This window comes from Struthio camelus, chromosome 3, assembly GCF_040807025.1.
Source record: "Struthio camelus isolate bStrCam1 chromosome 3, bStrCam1.hap1, whole genome shotgun sequence".
Lineage (NCBI taxonomy): Eukaryota > Metazoa > Chordata > Aves > Struthioniformes > Struthionidae > Struthio > Struthio camelus.
The window spans coordinates 17891373-17910359 of record NC_090944.1 but is presented as its reverse complement, the minus strand read 5'-3'; the positions used below and the strand labels follow the sequence as shown (position 1 = coordinate 17910359).

General features: G+C 38.9%; 1 protein-coding gene across 7 annotated transcripts in view; it reads right to left on the bottom strand.

Moving 5' to 3' along the window:
- The window catches only part of LDAH (lipid droplet associated hydrolase), a 132058-nt gene that overhangs the window by 79975 nt on the left and 33096 nt on the right, over positions 1-18987 (bottom strand). For 6 of the 7 annotated variants that reach the window (XM_068937072.1, XM_068937071.1, XM_068937076.1 and 3 more), the window contains one exon: positions 14853-14987. The exons of the other annotated variant lie outside the window; for it this stretch is intronic. In XM_068937072.1, coding sequence (XP_068793173.1) covers positions 14853-14987 — 135 coding nt within the window. The remainder of the gene's footprint in view (positions 1-14852; positions 14988-18987) is intronic. 7 annotated transcript variants of the gene reach the window in all.

The window sequence follows — 18987 nt, the reverse complement described above, 5'->3', positions numbered from 1 at the left end:
GAACAGGAGTATAAAACTCATTAGGATTTTATTTATCTCATACTTTTCTCACTTACATGCTGCTCCAAAGCAGTACTCCTTTTGACATCAGCACACAACTTGGACTGCTAAAGACCGTTCATAACAAGAAGGAGCACAAGAAAACAATTTTATGTCCTGACTTTACCATAACCTAGGCTTTTATCTGGGCTTTACCAAGGTAAGCTTTTACCCAGTTTTACAGTCAAGTCTGGGTTTGCATGTTTACACTTGCAAAATAATTGATAACAAGTAATTTTGGTGCAGACAGTCCTTCAAAATCTTCCAGTGATTCTCCACTTTCAGTAATACCAAAATAAACGCTATCATAAAATAAACTCTACCGAGGTTGATTAAGGAAGAATCACCGAACACAGCCTGAAACGCTAAGGACTACATTCAGGCAAACAGCTACAAAACAAAACAGTGGTACCGATATAGTGGGACTCACAGAACACATTGCCCTTATTGGGGTGCTTAGACCTCTGGACATTCCAGGATAACTGTAGCAAAGACATGCGAAGGCAACAACCGTCAACACAACAGGTCCCAGCCTTTCCATATCAGCTGCTGAAGTGAAGTGCGCTTCTTAGGCATCGCAGAAAAAAACAAGGTAGAAAGAGAGATTTGGAAGAAAGCAATGAAAGTTTTGCACTGGCATTGACTTTATAGATAATGATAAAAAGCAGAGCTCAACTACTTGAAAATACGGTGGTTGACGAAATGAAGTCAATAAAAAGATTTTTCAAGAAAAAGACAGTCTATTACCATGTTTACATAAAAGGGTTCCACCCTCAGCCTGAGCCTCTGGATGCTATTACGGTACCAATAATGTCCGCCCAACCAACAGAGTGGAAATTGCAAGATTTTCTCTATCTTGCCGATTTGCTCAATTTACTCCACAGAAGGGGTAGGCTGCAACACTGAATGTAGGTCTCTGAAATCTCACATTTACTTTCCAAAATGTCATATTTCCCTTGCTTTGTTTGACTGGCAAGTGGCATCCTTCCAAATTTCCACCTTGTGAGTTTCTCTCAGGAATACTCAGTTCACATACAGTCTGAAATAATATCATCCACTTTCACAAGGGCAAACGTGTTTCCCTGGTATTTAAATTATCATGCACCATCAGCCTGAGGCATGCAATCAATGATTCTGTCCAGGAATCACACACACAGTACATTGTTCCTTAAGGTAATTCCTGAGTGAAAAGTATATATTAGTATCAGTATCGCGTCATGTTTGACCAGATAAAACACCTCCCAATAAAGCAAGGGGAAATTTCGGCCTTGAAACTAACACACAGAACTTTGTTACTAAACGAAGTAACAAAAGAACAACTTCAGTAGGTAGCCCACTTAAACAAAGACTCATGTTTGTACAGTTTAACAATGCAAGGAAAACAAAATTACGATGCTCTGCACGTAATCAAGATTGGGCAGATGACATTAAGAAGTAAAGAGAGGAGAGTGGCAATCGTATGGGTCTTCAAATGAACAAAAAAACCCTATGAATTTAATTTCACAGGAACTGATTCAGCAGCTGCATGTTAAATAAGGCACTGTGCCACAGCAGGCAAGGCCAGTCATCTCACCTATTGAATACAGCACTTCGAAACTGTGAAAAGTTTAAATAGATATAAGGAGGGAGATAGAGAGAGAGAGAGAGAGAGAGGGAGAGAGCAAACAAAGGAGAGTACAGATTTGGTGGGAAGTACGACAGTGGGCCAAGGAAGACAACCCATGTTATTCTACAGACAGGGAGTAAAAAGAATCATAATAAATAGTGGGAGAAAACGGCAAGGAGTGCACCACAGTGTAGGGAGGGGCGAAAGGGAAAAAGCAAGCAGCTCAGAGAGTAGCTAGATGGGCACGTGTAAGTACCACAAGTAACAATATCACTTGTTCGTTACAGCAATAAATAGGAAGATAAGTGGATAGATCAATGGAAGATACTTCCTGAATTGCTCGATACTTCTACTGAATTCAGGATAAGGCCTAATTTGTTAGATCAGTGCTGATTTTCCTTGAAAATTCAGCCCAAAATCATATTTAGAGCTTTGAAATGGACAAAGACTGTAACATTAAATAAGTAGAAAAGTCTTAAGAGTGATGCTAAAATAACACTAAGGTGCTTCCCACTTAACTAGCTAGTATAATGGCACTAGCATAGCATTCAGTACAACTTAAGGCTTTTTTTTCCTTACTTTCCTAAATATTCACACAGGAGGATACTATGTTAATAGAACTGTACAGCAAAGAGTAGGTTTGCATCTTCATTTGTCCACAAAAATGTTTTAAAAAGCTCTAGAATAATATCTAGAATAACTACCTGCAGTAAACAAGTGCAAGTTATACAACAATACGGTCTAGCATCCTTTTTGAGTACACAACCCACATCTGAAACCCTAACATTTTTCTGTCTTTAATCAGTATCCTTCAAGACTGATTGAGTCGAAGAAGTTTTCAAAAATATATCTTAGATTACCTGATACGGTAAATTGGTGCCACAATGCTAGCTTCAGAAAAGCTATAGCAGTGGATTCCAGCTGAGAATCCGAGCCCATGTTACTGGCACTGTGGGCTACAGAGCGTAAAACGTATGCAATATATTTAGTACTGCAATGCTACCTCACAGCGCTTAATCCCCGAATCTAATCATTACCTTTCTGAAAAGCCTAATTACGAGTCACTGTGTGGTCTGCTCTTTGCACAAGCAGTGCAAAGTGACAGCAAATGGAACCAGTCGTGACTCAGTGACTCCTGCACTGGAAGTCAGAGCACCAGGGGGTTTGCTGCTGGCTCACATGCCGTAAAGCAAATTCAGAAGACTAGAGAATCTAGTGCTCTGGTCCGACACTCTTCACTGAGTTTCACGTTTTGCCATCACCTGCACTTGTACAAAATCAGTGGAAAAAGACCACTGTTTTGACTGAGGAGCATTTAATATTCCATTTTTCATTACTTGTACTAATGCATAGCATAAGGCAAAAGAGAAGTGAAGACAGCACCATGTGTAAAAGCCTGAATTTATTAAAATCAGTGAGAAAACTATGGAGAGGGACTAGTATTTATTTCATCTTGTACTTTCTTTAAATACTGTAGGTTGGTGATGCTTTTGTAACCAGCTGCATGCTCTGAATAGTGCAAACTATATACCTTTGGGGAAGAAACACAGTGTTGTCAAATTAATTACTTCAACTTATGATTTATATCTTCCCTTCTACACTGTTCTATTACATTATTTAAAAACTAATTGGATGATTTCTTCCCTGTTATCAAGACTGCAGTTTCATTCTTAACCTTCATGAAGAAAATGCAGAAGGCTCTGCTGAACGATATAGCATAGCAGGTATGGCTACATGCCAAAGATACTGTGATGGACCTATTTTTCTCGGAGTTTTGCATTATAGCTGAAAGAGATGAAAGTGCTACTGTTGCAAAGTTGATTTTTCATTAGAGATTAATAAGGATTTTTTTGGTATTCACTTTACATAGGTGAAAAGTACTACACAGGAAACAAATCAACTCACCTATGAATCACAAACGGCGCTAGGGTCATAGTCAGGCAACGGCAGATTTTTTTCATTTATTCATATCAGTAGACATCCGGGTAATAGCTCATTACAAACTCCTGGAAACTGCCTGTGGCTTTAAAGTTCAATTTCTACAGAAAGACTGCAACTGAATTTAACACGCGCTCTGCACATAAAGAGATCCAAATATGATCACACAGAATTTAAAATATCCTAAAGTGCATTCAGAATACTGAGGTTGGTCTCTTCCTGTTTAATTGCAGGATCAAACTTTTTCCTCCAAATCCCCTAAGCACTACTACAGAGATCAATGGATTCTCAGAAAGCAAAGAGTCAATGGTAATATGTTCAAAAATACATTTTTATTCTGGAAAAATGACCTGATAATGACATTTCCAGTGAACTTCAGTAGTCTATTCTATCACTGAAGCCAACAGAGGTTAATTTGTCAACTGTGCAAAGTCACCGGACATTGGAAGTCATTTAATAGCTGTAGTAACTACGAGTATTTTAATATATGTATTAAAGCATAAAACAAAACCTTTAGAAAGACAAGAATACGTCTAACAAATCTAAAGAATAGTCTGTGGACTATTCTATGGTCTATGGAACAGCCTGTGGTCTATGGAGTATGAAAAGCAGGCAAAAGGAAAAATCTCTTCATCCAACAAGCAGCAATGAGATTCCCTCATTCAGCCTGAGCCCATGTCACTGCTATCGTTTTGTCCTTTATCATTTCTCAAAGAAGATAGCCAAATTTTAATCTTGGTAAGAGATCCAGTTAGATGCACTAGAGGGAAGAGTAAGTCACAAATGAAACTGATTACCTAAGAATGAGCCCACTAGCAGTTACCTCTTCCTGAGTATTATCGTATCTTTCTACATTTCATATGCCTACACTGTCACTTAAAGAAAGGGAAACTCCTAAAGACAAAGTAAATAGAAGACATGTAAATAGACACGTTCCAAACCAGATTACATTTAAAATCTGGAATTTTGTTGCACATTGCTGGTATTTTTTCAGTCTTATGACTGTAAATAATAGTGAATTAAAACTAAACTGCTATTAAGCACTGCTGAACTGACCTGTACCATTTATTGCAGGCTTCATTGGCATCAAAATTAAGTCATCTGAGGTCTAGATTAGAAAGAAATTACCATTAATAAATAAAAACTATTGATCAGTTTTCTTCCTACAGCCAGCCTACACAGTGAATAAACTTTTTGATTCAAGCATCAAAATAAAATCAGACCCGTTACACCTTCAGACAAGGGATTATTCCCTGCTATGGGGGTAGGCTGTTTTCATTCTGTTGGCAGATGTAAATGTTTTTTTCAAACTGACTTGGATTAAAAGATTCTTAAGCATTCTCCCTGGGGAATCAGAATCATTTCAACATTTTGCTTATTAAATTACTTCACATTTTTACTTTGCATTCAATAGTATGATAAACATTCAAATAAGTTACACTGAGACATCACAAAGCTGCTCATCTCAGTCAACTGTGGCATGCCTTCTAAAGTCAAGATACCAAAAGATATAAACGTTACCTCTTCATAAGGTTCAAATTCTTGAATGCTTTTTTCCCTACCAACATCCATCTGCATCTAATTAGAAGTGATGGTATCAGCTGGAGAATACCTATGTCATGGGGTGAAAGGCGGAAAATGATCCATAAACAATCTTAAAACCTATCCAAAATTTCCTGGAATGCAGGCAGCAAAGACATTATATTCTCCAATGGATGAATGTCAAGTTTTCTTAAATCTCTTGTTTTCTGGATAAAGATCCAGAAGCCTCTAACAGGTTTCAAGTTATTACTTTAAATTATATTTTTAAAAATAGAATTCTGTTATAGGATCACAGAATGGCCAAGATTGGAAGGGACCTCTGGAGATCATCTAGTCCAATCCCCCTGCTCAACCAGGGTCCTCTAGAGCATATTGCCCAGGATCACATCCAGACGGCTTTTGAATATCTCCAGCGAAGGGCACTCCACAACCTCTCTGTGGAGGCAACCTGTTCCAGTGCTCTGACACCCTCACAGTCAAGAAGTTTTTTCTCAGGTTCAGACGGAACTTCTTGTGGTTCAGTTTGTGCCCGTTGCCTCTCGTCCTGTCGCTGGGCACCACGGAGAAGAGGCTGGCCTCATCCTCTTGACACTCCCCCTTCAGATACTTGTACACGTTGATGAGATCCCACCTCAGTCTTCTCTTCTCCAGAATGAACAGGCCCAGCTCTTGCAGCCTTTCTTCATAGGAGAGGTGCTCCAGCCCTCTAATCATCTTGGTAGCCCTGCACTGGACTCTCTCCAGTACCGCCATGTCTCTCTTGTACTGCGCAGCCCAGAACTGGACACAGTACTCCAGGTGAGGCCTCCCCAGGGCTGAGGAGAGGGGCAGGATCACCTCCCTCCACCTGCTGGCAACACTCTGCCTCATGCACCCCAGGATACCACTGGCCTTCTTGGCCACAAGGGCACACTGCTGGCTCATGTTTAACTTGTTGTCTACCAGCACTCCCAGGTCCTTCTCGGCAGAGCTACTTTCCAGCAGGTCAACCCCCAGCCTGTCCTGCTGCATGGGATTATTCCTGCCCAGGGGCAGGACCCTGCACTTGCCTTGGTTGAACTTCAGCAGGTTCCTCTCCGCCCACCTCTCCAGCCTGTCCAGGTCCCTCTGAATGGCAGCACAGTCTTCTGGTGTGTTAGCCACTCCCCCCAGTTTAGTATCATCAGCAAACTTGCTGAGGGTGCACTCTGTCCCTTCCTCCAGGTCACTGATGAATATATCGAACAAGACTGGACCCAGGACTGACCCCTGGGGGACACCGCTAGCCACAGGCCTCCAACTTGACTCCGCACCACTGACCACAACCCTCGGAGCTCGGCCATCCAGCCAGTTCTCAAGCCATCTCACTGTCCACTCATCCAACCCACACTTCCTGAGCTTACCTAGGAGGATGTGATGGGAGACAGTGTCAAAAGCCTTGCTGAAGTCCAGGGAGACAACATCCACTGCTCTGCCCTCAACTACCCAGCCACTCATTCCATCAGAGAAGGCTATCAGATTGGTCAAGCATGATTTCCCTTTGGTGAATCCATGCTGACTACTCCTGATCACCTTCTGGTCCTCCACGTGCTTAGTGAGGACCTCCAAGATGAACTGTTCCATCCCCTTTCCTGGGATGGAGGGGAGGCTGACAGGCCTGTAGTTTCCTGGCTCCTCCTTCTGGCCCTTTTGGAAGACTGGGGTGACACTGGCTTTCTTCCAGTCCTCAGGCACCTCTCCTGATCTCCAGGACCTTTCCAAGATGATGGAGAGGGGCCTAGCGATAACATCCGCCAGCTCCCTCAGCACTCGTGGGTGCATCCCATCAGGGCCCATGGATTTGTGGATGTCAAGTTTGCACACATGATCTCTAACCTGATCCTTCTCAACCAAGGGAGAGTCTTCCTTTCCCCAGACTTCCTCTCGTGTCCCCAGGGTCTGGAATTCCTGAGGAATGGCCTTAGCAGTCAAGACTGAAGCAAAGAAGGCATTCAATAACTCTGCCTTCTCTGTATCCTTCGTTACCAGGGCACCCACTCCATTCAGCAGCGGGCCCACATTTTCCCTAGTCTTCCTTTTGCTCTTGATGTATTTGAAGAACCCCTTCTTGTTGTCCTTGACATCCCTTGCCAGATTTCATTCCAACTGGGCCTTAGCCTTCCTTGTCGCATCCCTGCACACTCTGACAACGTCCCTATATTCCTCCCAAGTGGCCTGTCCCCTTTTCCACATTCTGTAGACTTCCTTCTTCTATTGGAACTTTGCCAGGAGCTCCTTGCTCATCCATGCAGGTCTCAATTAACTCTCTCTATTTACTTTATCTGTAGATAGAAATTAAAAATTCCCATTCTTTTAACAAGGAGATTAGTCAAATGAAATAGTAGACTGGATTAAAAAGCTATTGATGGACATTCGTTAATAAAATGCCTATAGATATTATAATGAGAGGGAAAAACCTTGAGAGAAGCAGAGAATATAGGGAACCTATTTTTCATACAGCTATACCAAAAGTAAGGGCAAAATCAGATTCTTGGTAACATCAGCACAAGCTGGTCAAAACTCCACTGAAGTCAACGGAATACAGAGCTCAGCATTCAGTGGGTCCAGAATCTGCTTAATAGTGTTTAAGTGAACCTTATCAATAAATACATTGCTATTAAGGTATGATGCTATCAGCTGTTAAAATTTCTGGTTTTGGATGGCCAGAAAAAGAAATAATAGGGTAACTTAGAAATACTTTGCATATGGCAAAATTTTATTTCCCTTTTTTATTTTGAACTGAATAAGATTTTTAAACACGATTAAAATTAAAAAGTACTGATAAAGTCAACAGATATGACAAGATTTCACTCAAAGGATCTATTTGCATGATTATGGGGCCTCTATGAATAATTAACCAAATGCGGCTCAACGGAAAGAAGTGTTACAGTAAACAGAACACTGCAGCATCACGAGCACTATTTGCTTTTCACAAATTTAGTTTTAAAACATTCCAGTGGGGTCACAACATGCATCATTCATTCGTTTGCTTAAAATAGACACCCAGCACTAAAACCATGCAGTGAAGCACTAAAACCATGCAGTGAAATACAGGTCTTAGCAGGCAATGACAAAAACGCCAGCTTTTATATCAATACTAATGCCTCACCACATCTTCTGCTTACCTGTGCACACGCATGCACACTTCCTTCGTTAAGCTGCCTCTTCCAAAGACAAGGAAGGAATAAAGTCCCTGGGCAGCAGCAATTGCTGCATCAGCAGAGGCAGCAAGACTACTCAGCACTGACTACCCTGTTTTGGGAAAATCACCTGTTCCTCCACATACACTCTGATTCGGGATATCTCACTGCTGAAGAACACCACATGAAGAGCGCAATATGATTTATCAATGCAGAGGCCAGCTACGTAAACAGGAAGTTTCTCCTCTCTATAAATTTAAAGCCTACAATTAACATGCAACTAGCTTAATTCTACCTAGATGACATGGTTGTAACTTGTTTTCTTAACGCATCTACGGCATAACACTTTTGGACAGAGAGACATCTTGCCATGTAGTCCTACACTAAGCAGTGCTAAGCGTTCTGGAACACGCACACGATTACAGAGTCCTCGGAGTCAGTAATACTTCTGCGCAACTGACTAAACCTGGAAACAACTTATATTAAAAGCAAGGTATGAATAAATTTATCCAGCTTTCAACAATTCCCAGATATTTTACTGCTTATGCCTCGGAAGTAGATTACATTGTTAAAAATATAAATTAACGTTAAAGGAATGTGTGTGCATATATAGCATAGCTTAAATTGTGTTTAAGATGCCATTTTGATTGCCTTTTCTCTGCTTTTTTCCCTTTGCTTGCATAATACAAGATGTAAACATCTTTTATACACAGTAATTATCACCGTGTACCTTTGTTTTGTTTTGACCTCTGCATCTGTCCAGATACCTAATATTACTACCACAATCCTGTTTGATATCTAATCAAACAGTGCTGAAGCCTGGATAAGGGTTCACTGATTGAAGACATTAACGTTGAGGTAATACCAGCTGAACAGATTGCTAACAGCTCTCGGTCACCTTAAAGAAGCAGCATAGATATTATTCAAAATCAGCAATCATTAAAAATATCTGTACTACTAAAAATAAATGAGAGCCACAAGATAGCTAAAATGACCAAATGAATATTGACTCCCCAAACCTTTGTGCAAAGTTCTCTCTTCTGGCCTTATACAGAATACTGAGGACATTAGCTAAAGATAAGTCACTCCTTTTAGGACCCCAGTTCTTAAGAGAATCTGCCTTGCATGATCTCCTCGCCTGTTTGCAGCAGTGCAGACCACAATCTCATTCCCATTTATGGTGGTAAGACCACCACAGCAAATGCTTACACAAAAAAAAGTATTATTAGAAATATATTCTTAGCTGCCATTAATTCAGCTGAGCAAGTGGAAACTAGTGAGAGAGCCAACTCCATCTGATCAGCCAGCTCTTCATGAACCACAAGCAAGTGTCCTGGGAACCATGAGTGGCCCACAGACCACAGTTTGGAAATCACTGTCCTAAATAACACATAACCCTTTCATTATAGCACACCATGTTCCCTGTCTTACTCAGGCTACTATTTTAGCTTCTTTCCTAACAGCCCAGCAGATCATATGGTTATAGAAATTTATGGCTCATTGCTGGTAATCATGCCCACACTCAAGTCTGTCATTTGATGGACAACTATCTAGAATATTATACAACCAATGAGGTGATTAGCTTGCTCAAGTGTAAGTTTGGTGTTACCCAAATGATTTCAGTCATCACTTCTGTAGATTTACATCATCGTAGCTGGACAGAGAATCTCACTTAAAGTCAATTTTGCAGTTTCATTACAAGTCAGGGGACTGGAAAAGCAAGCTCCATTCAGTTGAAGAGTACCACTAAAAGAACATAGCTAAGATGCAATTAATTAAATAAAAATCATGCAGCACGTGGCTTCCAAATTTCCCCGTAACATTAGAAATGGGTTTTTTAGATGCAAAATAATATCAATACTGCACACTGGCAGCACATCAACATTTTTGGATTGCATAATGAATGTCTTCATAGATTATTTAATATCCCTCCACCTTTTCTGTGCTTCTTGTCCATATTGCTTCTTAAGGATATAGCCCAATTCTGGAATGGTGTGCAAAGACTCTACTCTTCCCCACATAAAGAGAAAGCAATGAAATCAATCTTTCAGTGGGCTATAAATTAACTATTTTAAGGACACAAAGACACAGTATTATCTTCTACAGCCCATGGAATGTGAAAGATCAATTAGAAATTGATCTTGTAACTTCTGTCTTAAGAATTTTACTCAAGCTTCTCTGCCATACAGAAGTTATCTAATACTGATCCAGAAAGAAAAAGGCAGAAAATTCTGTTCCAAAGGATAACTGCACTTTGACAAAAGAAAAAAAAAAAAGTATTATGATTTTGTATAGCTCAATACTTGACTATATAGTTTAGAAAATCATACAGATTTATCTTTAATACAAATTATCCTGCGACCCACATATGTATTATTAACACATGGCTGATCACCAGTCATTTTATTGATGAGGTATATAATATTTTTATACATTAACTGTGTTGCTTTATTCAATTAAGCTATGAATCACTCTGTTTCATATTTCTATAGAATTTGGCATACACAGAATATTAGCAATAATCAGTAAATCATTGTGATCTCATTTCACTTTACTTCTCAGTCTTACATTGCTACAAAGAAAAGTATATTGGGGGTCTTGAGGACAAATGCACCCAAACTTGTGGTCTTCTACTCTTACTCTGGTCTGAGATCTTGTATTTACTACTTCTCATTAAACCACAGCAAAAGTTCACAGAACTACTCTACTCTAATACATGGCTGTGGTCATCTGATGACTATACAGCCTTTACTGGCAAAACCAGGGTTAAAATGAAAGCAGACCAGAGTGCTGAAAAGGTATGTGTTAGGAGGACTGAGTTTCAAGGGTTCCATATTAATCTTACCTTTTCTAGGACTTTTAAAGAAATTCAGGACATGATCCAGTCTTTCAGGCCTCATTTTAAAATGGGATATTCATAATATAGCACTGAACTAGCAATCAATATCAAATTAGTAATGAATAATTTCAAGAACTGTTCATTGAGACGTGTTTTTAACAAGCATTTTTTTTTTTTATATATATTGGCCCACCAAGCCTAACAGTGGCAAAAGTAGCACTATTTAGTGAGGAAACACAAGCCTGGCCACCTTCTGCATCTATTCCTCTCATATTCAACCTCCCAGGGTCCCAACCCTGCCACAAGATGGCACTGGGATCAGAAGCAGCAAATGCGGAGAGCCTGAGCATCCAAAGTAACAGGGGCTAAGCACTTACAAAACAAAGAACCTACTTCTTCCAGCTGTTTATGGACCAATTGTCCATGAATTTTTTAATTGCTTCGAGTCTGTTCATACTATTTGCCTACAAAATTTCAGCAGCAAGTTCCAGAAGTTTGTTACCTGCTGCATAAAGAAATACTTTAGCTGTTTTAAACCGACGACAATCATTAAGCATCCATTAGTTTTGTTACAGACTCTGGTGAATTTTATTTTGCATTTACCTTAGGTACTGTCTTCATGATTTGTAAATCTCAGTCATGATCCTTCTCAGTATTTTGCTCTCAGAACAGAAGAGTCCCAAGCATTTTAATCTCTCCTAGTAAGGAAGTTGCTTCATCCCCTTGGTTTTAGCTGCCTTTCTCCATACGTTCATTAATTTCACTTCTGATGTGTTGTCCTTGAGTCTGCACTCAAACATTCAGATATTCTAACACCAGAACTAAACTCTAACATTCGAAACGTGGGTCCACCATCGTCTTACATAGTAATAAAATAATCAGCATTACAAATAAGACAAGTTATGTGCAACACTTATCTGCAACTGTGCAATAAGAGATGACGTTAGAGAGCTATCAGTGATGATACTAAGATCTTTCTTGAATTTTAAGAGCAAGTTTCAAGCTCAAGATCATGCAGGAACAGTTTGAGGAGTTTTTTTTTTTTTTTTTGTCAGATGCATTCACTCAGACTTATCTATACTGACATTCATCTGCCTCCTTTTTGCCCACTCATTCTGTTTTGTCAGGTGCTTCTGGAGCTCCTTGCCATCTACTATCTTCCCAGTAATCCAACGCTGTGCAGTATCAGCCACAAACTGAGACACTTCACTGTGTACTCTCATCCTCCAGATCACAGATGAAGACGGGGAATAAAATTTGTCTCAGCACCAGTCCCTGGGGTACTCCACTCCTGACTTCTCCATTCTAAAATACTACCGTGAAACACTACCCTTTGCTTCCAATCCTGTAAACAGCTTTCAAGTAATAAAAGGACTTTTCTTCCAATTTTACAGCAATTTATTTCTTCAGTAGCCTTTTGTGAGGAACTTTCTCAAATGCTTTTTGAAACTCTAGATATTTTATGTCCCCTGGAACCCTTATCCATGTTCTTATTAACAGTCTTAGGCTCTCCAGAAGGTAAGTGAGGTTTGATTTCTCTTTGCAGAAGCCGCTCTTTCCCAAGACACTGTGTTTGTTCAAGTGCTAGGTGATCCTTCTGTGATACAGACTCTTACCATTGCACCAAGCATAGAAATCAGACTCAAACACATCCTGCATATTTACTTTAAACTGGTCTCCTCTGACCTACTTATCATAAAGAATGCCCTGGGTATGGAAATATCCTACAGTAAAGATCAATACAAAGAATTTATTGAGCTTATTTATGGTACTGTCACTGCAAATGCCACTCTTACGCTTGCTTATTATCAAGCAATCTCACTGATTCCCAGCTTTGCGTGCTTTTGAATAACTTTGTATGACAAGCTTGAACTACCTTTCCAATTAACTCTTCAAATTAGCCCTCTTAACATCTTGCTCAAATTTGATTTACCACTTTTACGGGTTTTCCTGTTTTTCTCATCCGGGCAAGTTTTCAATTTTTTCCTCTGACAGCCTCCTAAGATTTTCTATTGAGTCATATATGTTTTGGTTTGGTTTTGACAGGTTGGATTTCCTTTGAACTTTGGCAAACATATTACGTGCACTTTTAATGCAGGTTTGGGGGTTTGTTTCTTTTTCTTTCTCTTTTTTTCTTTTCTTTTTTTCTTTTTTTTTTTTTTTTAAAAAAAAAGAGCATGCATGCTGCTAGAAGGCTTCTTGCCTTTTGGATTGCTCCTTTTTTGGTTTTTTTATTTGTTTGTTTCTTCGGGCTTTTACTAGGATTATTAGATCCCCATCCTCCACTCCCTTGTGAGGTCTGCTGCCTTTGCATTGGTCAGACGTGCAGTCCTCAAGGCATCTTAAGTCCAGATATCTGTACATTTAATAAATGAACCATCCTTGAGAATCCTCTCTCTCACAGGAGAGGGGATCTCTCAGTGAGAAAGGACACCATGAAGGCAGCTGGGGGTTTGGTTTCAACTTAGCTCCCTCTTTCCCACTGGATGCCTTCCTTCCCCCAGATTAACACTCTACTTAGCAGCACAAGATCCACCACAGCAGAAGTGGGACTGTTCTGCAACATCCCTGTTGGCCTCATCTGTAAGCGTCTCCGTTTTACTTACCTCCTCTAGTTCAGCCACCAAAAAAGCCACCAAAAGCATCTGTCACTGCCAGGAGCTCTTTGCACTGAATAAACATGTACGGACTTGACCACAGGGCAACATAACCATTCAGTGCAATAAACTAAGTAGACCCACTTAGTTGCTGGACTGCTACCTGCATCCCGTGTTTAATACCATACCAGAAATTAGAAGCCTAGGGACTTCTCATGTCTCAGGGAAAAAGTGTGAGCACTGGCCCATTTGATGCTTGACTGAAATGACTGAAAAGAGTTTGACCCATAAAAATACAAGTTTCGTGTTTCAACCTAGGAATTAAATAAACCAATGCAAAAGCTCACAAAGCTCAGGTGCAAAGGTTACTGGAAGAAAATTACACTGAACAGCTGAAAGGTTTCTTCTTCAGCATTTTCAGGTTGCTTCATATTGCTGAACCTTTTGCTCCTAAGAAACTGTACTGATTTTCTGCAACATCTCCACAACTTGACAAAGTTCAGAGGTCTTCTCATATTAAGCAGCTTTAAGGATGGATTCACTATTGGCTCCCCCCATCTTACAATGTTGAAAATTGACTGTTAACAATATCCCCTTAAGAGCTGGCTATCATGTGTTGCTCATGGTTGGCACTTCAAAAGGCTCTCAACATAAGCAATCCCTCCCCCTCCAAGACCCATAAAAGCCTCACTCTCAGAAACTTACTCACTCTCAGAAATTTACTTGCTTCCTAAAAATTCACTAATTTAGTACAATTATTTTGAAATTCAGAGACAATAAGTTTCTCTTCAAGTAATCAATCTCTGAATTGGTCATTTTATTTTAAAAAAGATTCCTTTTCTAATCTACTCTTCTCAACATATATATATTCTAGACCTTCTTTATAATTTGCCTCTCAAGATACGAATCAGCAAACCCACCTGTTCTCTTACTAGCCCATCTTTGACTGGTAAATCTAAGGCATCTAAAAATGCTCTTGTCCTTAGTACCTTCTCTTCTCATAAAATTGTTTTGTGGAAATATTTGTAGGCATTTAAAAAAAAAAAAACATTCTGTTTTTAATAGTCAAAAGTTCTGCTTGAGAAATCAGGGGTTTTACAAAGGTTTGAGAGTTATAAGCTGCAGTATTGTACCTTCTATCATTTCCATACCACTAGGAGGCTTACAGTGTCCGGCATGGCTCACAACCCAAACTGGATACTGCTGATTTAGTCCACAATATAAGGCCTGAATAAAGGTCCTGTAGTAACCCGCCAATCCAGGGTTACCTGCCAAAAGAAACACATAAGCGCAGTCAATATTAACTATTCAACAGGAAGCAATATATTTCAAAGCAAACTAAATAGCATTATTCATAAATCTCTTAAATTTATTTTTCTCTAATATGCTTCTAATTTTTATTCTCCCAATTTTAGGGGTTGTACTGCTGAACTGTTTTAATTCCATTGATCAATGGCACCTAAGACAAGCACGTTACAGAATTACTTTGAAATTACAGAAGCTACAATTGAAGCCCAGTACAAAAGAAATTGTCTTTTCCCATTACAGCTCAAGCTTATCTATCCCAGCAGGTTATATTAATTGTAACACGTTACAAATTCATGAAAATTAATCAGATATAAAGAAAGCCACAAGTTTTATTTAAAAAAAGTATTATGTTCCCCACTTGAGCTAGGTAGCTGTCCTTCAAATACTCAGTCCTCTAGAACATACCAGCTTCACCACTTTAAAATCAGTATGTGGTAAACTGTCAATAAAAAGTCTTTACTGACCCAAAAAAGAGGATGCTTTCCCCCTCACTCCCCTCAAACTTGCTAAGCTAAACTGAGTTTTTCGACAAGCAAGAGAATATTCTCTCTACCCTATTCCAAGCCTCTTTAGATACTCTCTCCTGTCAACCCTTCTGCTCTAGAATCCATTACAGAATTTGGCCTTCCTACGGCATCTCATCAGCTTTACTGAGAACTTCTCAACGTAGAGGCTTCTTCAAAGTTGGCTTGCCCTGAAAGAGTTGGCCAACTTGCTATAAATCCATTACGCAACAGTGACATAATATTTATCGTCTGGTACCCCCGCTGAAGTGGAAACTGACATATTATGTCACAGGTTAAAGATCAAAATATATACATGGTAGGAATTCTAAGACTTCCAAGCAAAACTTCAATCTCTTTCTCCTTTTACTTTTTTCCTTTGGATATCAGCAGTGGCAAAATACCAAAGGACTTGAATTTGAAGAATAAATATCAATGTAGATGAAGCTGACTTTGGTTCCTGATACCCTCAGGATGCTTAAGAATTCCACCTATATGTAAAAAAATTAAAAAATAAAATAAATCAATCAAATAAAAAATCCCCCACAATTTCTGTTTGCTTATTCCTTTTTCAAGAAAAAAATCCTATTGATTTCTCAATAATCACACAGATATCAGAAAAGCCCACCATCGTTATTAGAATTGCTCAGTTTCTTGTCTTTCATTTGCACACCAGACAATTCTTAGTTTGGATATCAGCAGCAGCAGAAGCAAGAGCTGTATCATGTGAAAATGCATTCAGTTTTTAAAGACAAAGACATCCAAAAAGAATACAGATGTATTACTAACAGAGTGTGTGTGTGTATATATATATATGTGTGTGTGTGTATATATATATATATGTGTGTGTGTGTATATATATATATATGTGTGTGTGTGTATATATATATATATATATATATGCATACACGAAAAACAAAAAAAATCTCCTAAAATTATGTAGACTCCTTAGGCTCCTTTGTATCAGCATGATTATAACAATAACAGAGGCTAAGCATTGACCTACTGGAGCGAGTACAGCAAAGAACCACAAAAGATGATTAAGGGTCTAGAGCATCTCTCACACAAGGAGAGGCTGAGAGAGCTGGGACTGTTCAGCCTGGAGAAGAGAAGGCTCGGGGGTATCATCAGTGTGTATAAATATCTGATGGGAGGGTGTAAAGACGACAAAGCCAGACTCTTCTGACAGGACAAGAGGCAACAGGCACAAACTGAAAAACAGGAAACTCCACTTGAACTTCAGAAAATACTTCTTCACTGTGAGGGTGGTCAAACACTGGAACAGGTTGCCTAGAGAGGTTGCAGAGTCTCCATTCTTGGAGATGTTGAAAACCCAGCTGGACACAGTCCTGGATAATCTGCTCTAGGTGACCCAGAGAGGTTGGACCAGATGATCTCCAGAGGTCCCTTCCAACCTCAAGCTGATGCCACTGCTGACAGTAATGGTGATACATATGAAGAATAGGGAAGCCTTCCACTCTAGATAATACATTATGCATGCCTCATTCGTCATATGTAACAGTGTTTGTGTTGCATCTGATGGTTCCTAGACCTTAATTAAATTCCTGTTCTTAAAGTAATGGTTTTTTTTTTTTTTTTTTACACTGAAGTATATAGATTTTGAAAAAAAAAAGTGAATAGTATCAGTTATTTCATGTTTGAAAGCATCTCTTTGCAAGCTTGAAATCAGAGAATAAAATAAAACTGTTGTATATACTAACACAAGAATGCACAATTAAGTTTTTGCAAGTTGATTTCCAGAAGAACAATTTAAAACACACAGAGATCATACAGTTATGTTTCATAACATCCCCCCTTTTTAACATATATTCATAAAAACTTCCCTCTCATTTCCATTTTTTTCATTTTAGTACTTCAAAAATATATCATATACAGATCTCCACACACAGAAAAAAAAAATCTAGATATCATTTGGCAAGCTCCTTGAATTGATGTTAGATAAAGACACCTGTCTTTCACTAAGGTAGAAGATAGAAGTAGCAGCAACCCAAAAGAAAGTACGTCTTTTGTAGTATAGCTGGTTATGATGTTTTGGCACTATCTCATTCCTGAAATACAATGCAATTAGGTGTTCTGAGATCAAGGAATCATGTTAATCTCAAAACTGACTTTTTTCTTTACATTTTTCCTGTATTCATTTTCAATCTTTTTTTTTTTTAAATAATGCAAAACAAAGAGCAACAGTTATCTTTCGCGTTTCAGGGTTCTCTTTCCCATCTTCAGCTAGATTTACCTAATAATACAACTAGTCTCATGATTCAGTCATCAGCTGAGGCACTGTGAAAGTAAGAAGTCCTTACAAAGCTGCACAGGTAGTTGATATCAACTGCTATATGTAGCTCAAACCACTCTAATATTTTTTGAGGAAAGGATACTTTTATCCTCTGATAAATAGGAGGTATACTTTAAACAGGTAAAAGAGGAGATCCATAAATGCAAAACAAACTTCTTCCTCTCACTCTTTATAAGCATCTGATCCGAGTAAATGATGTTCTGAGGAGTCAACTGCTGGAATGGCTAATGATACTTTAAAATGCCTTGAAGAGGTATGACCGAGAACCACTGACACAAATAGGAAACAACAACAACAACATAAAGGTTTTAAAAGTAAAGATTTTATAAAAAAAAATTACCAGCACCTATAAATTCATTTCTTATTGAATTTCCAATTTCAGTGGAGTTGTTCCAGATTTGCACTGACTTAAGCAAATGCAGCATAATGGTCCCTGTTCTTCAAAAGCCTGTATCTATGTGGAGAATGTTTACCTACTAATATAGTTCAAACTTGTATCTCTGCAAATTCAGTTGTTTTATATGATGTTACTTTAGTTGTTCTCTGCTGAAAGACTTTAAGTGGAGCAAAGAAAAAAACAAAAGAGAAAAAAGATTTTTTCCTATTGCAATAGTAACTATTGCATATTAAAATTCAAATAATTCTACAGTTGTCTATGATCAACAATAATTTGCACTTGTCTATTGCAATCAAAATAGTGTTCAATTAAACAAATTTATTTTATTTTTAAAGGAAAAGAACTACCAGGTTCATCACAGAGGCTGTGCTCCAGTGCTGCTTTGTGCTTTTTAAGGACCTCCCAGTACAACAAGACAATGTTCTTCCACTCAGCAACTAAGTGTCAAAAACTGGAACCATAAGCAAATGCAAGGGTAGCCTTCAGGCTACTTCAGTTGTTTGAATACCAGAACAATCCTCAGGCACCTCAGGGCACCAGAATCATTCACGCATGCCAGCAAATCTCAAGTTGCAAAGAGTCATCTGAACCAAGAAGCCCATCTTAAGCAGTTACCCTCAAATATGCTTAATTTTAAACTGTGTTTATGTTGCTCAGGAATCTTTTAAACAATAGCTGTAAGTAGAGAACACAAAAGACAAATACACAGTTTATTGTATTATCTTAATTTGCAAAAGACTTCTAAG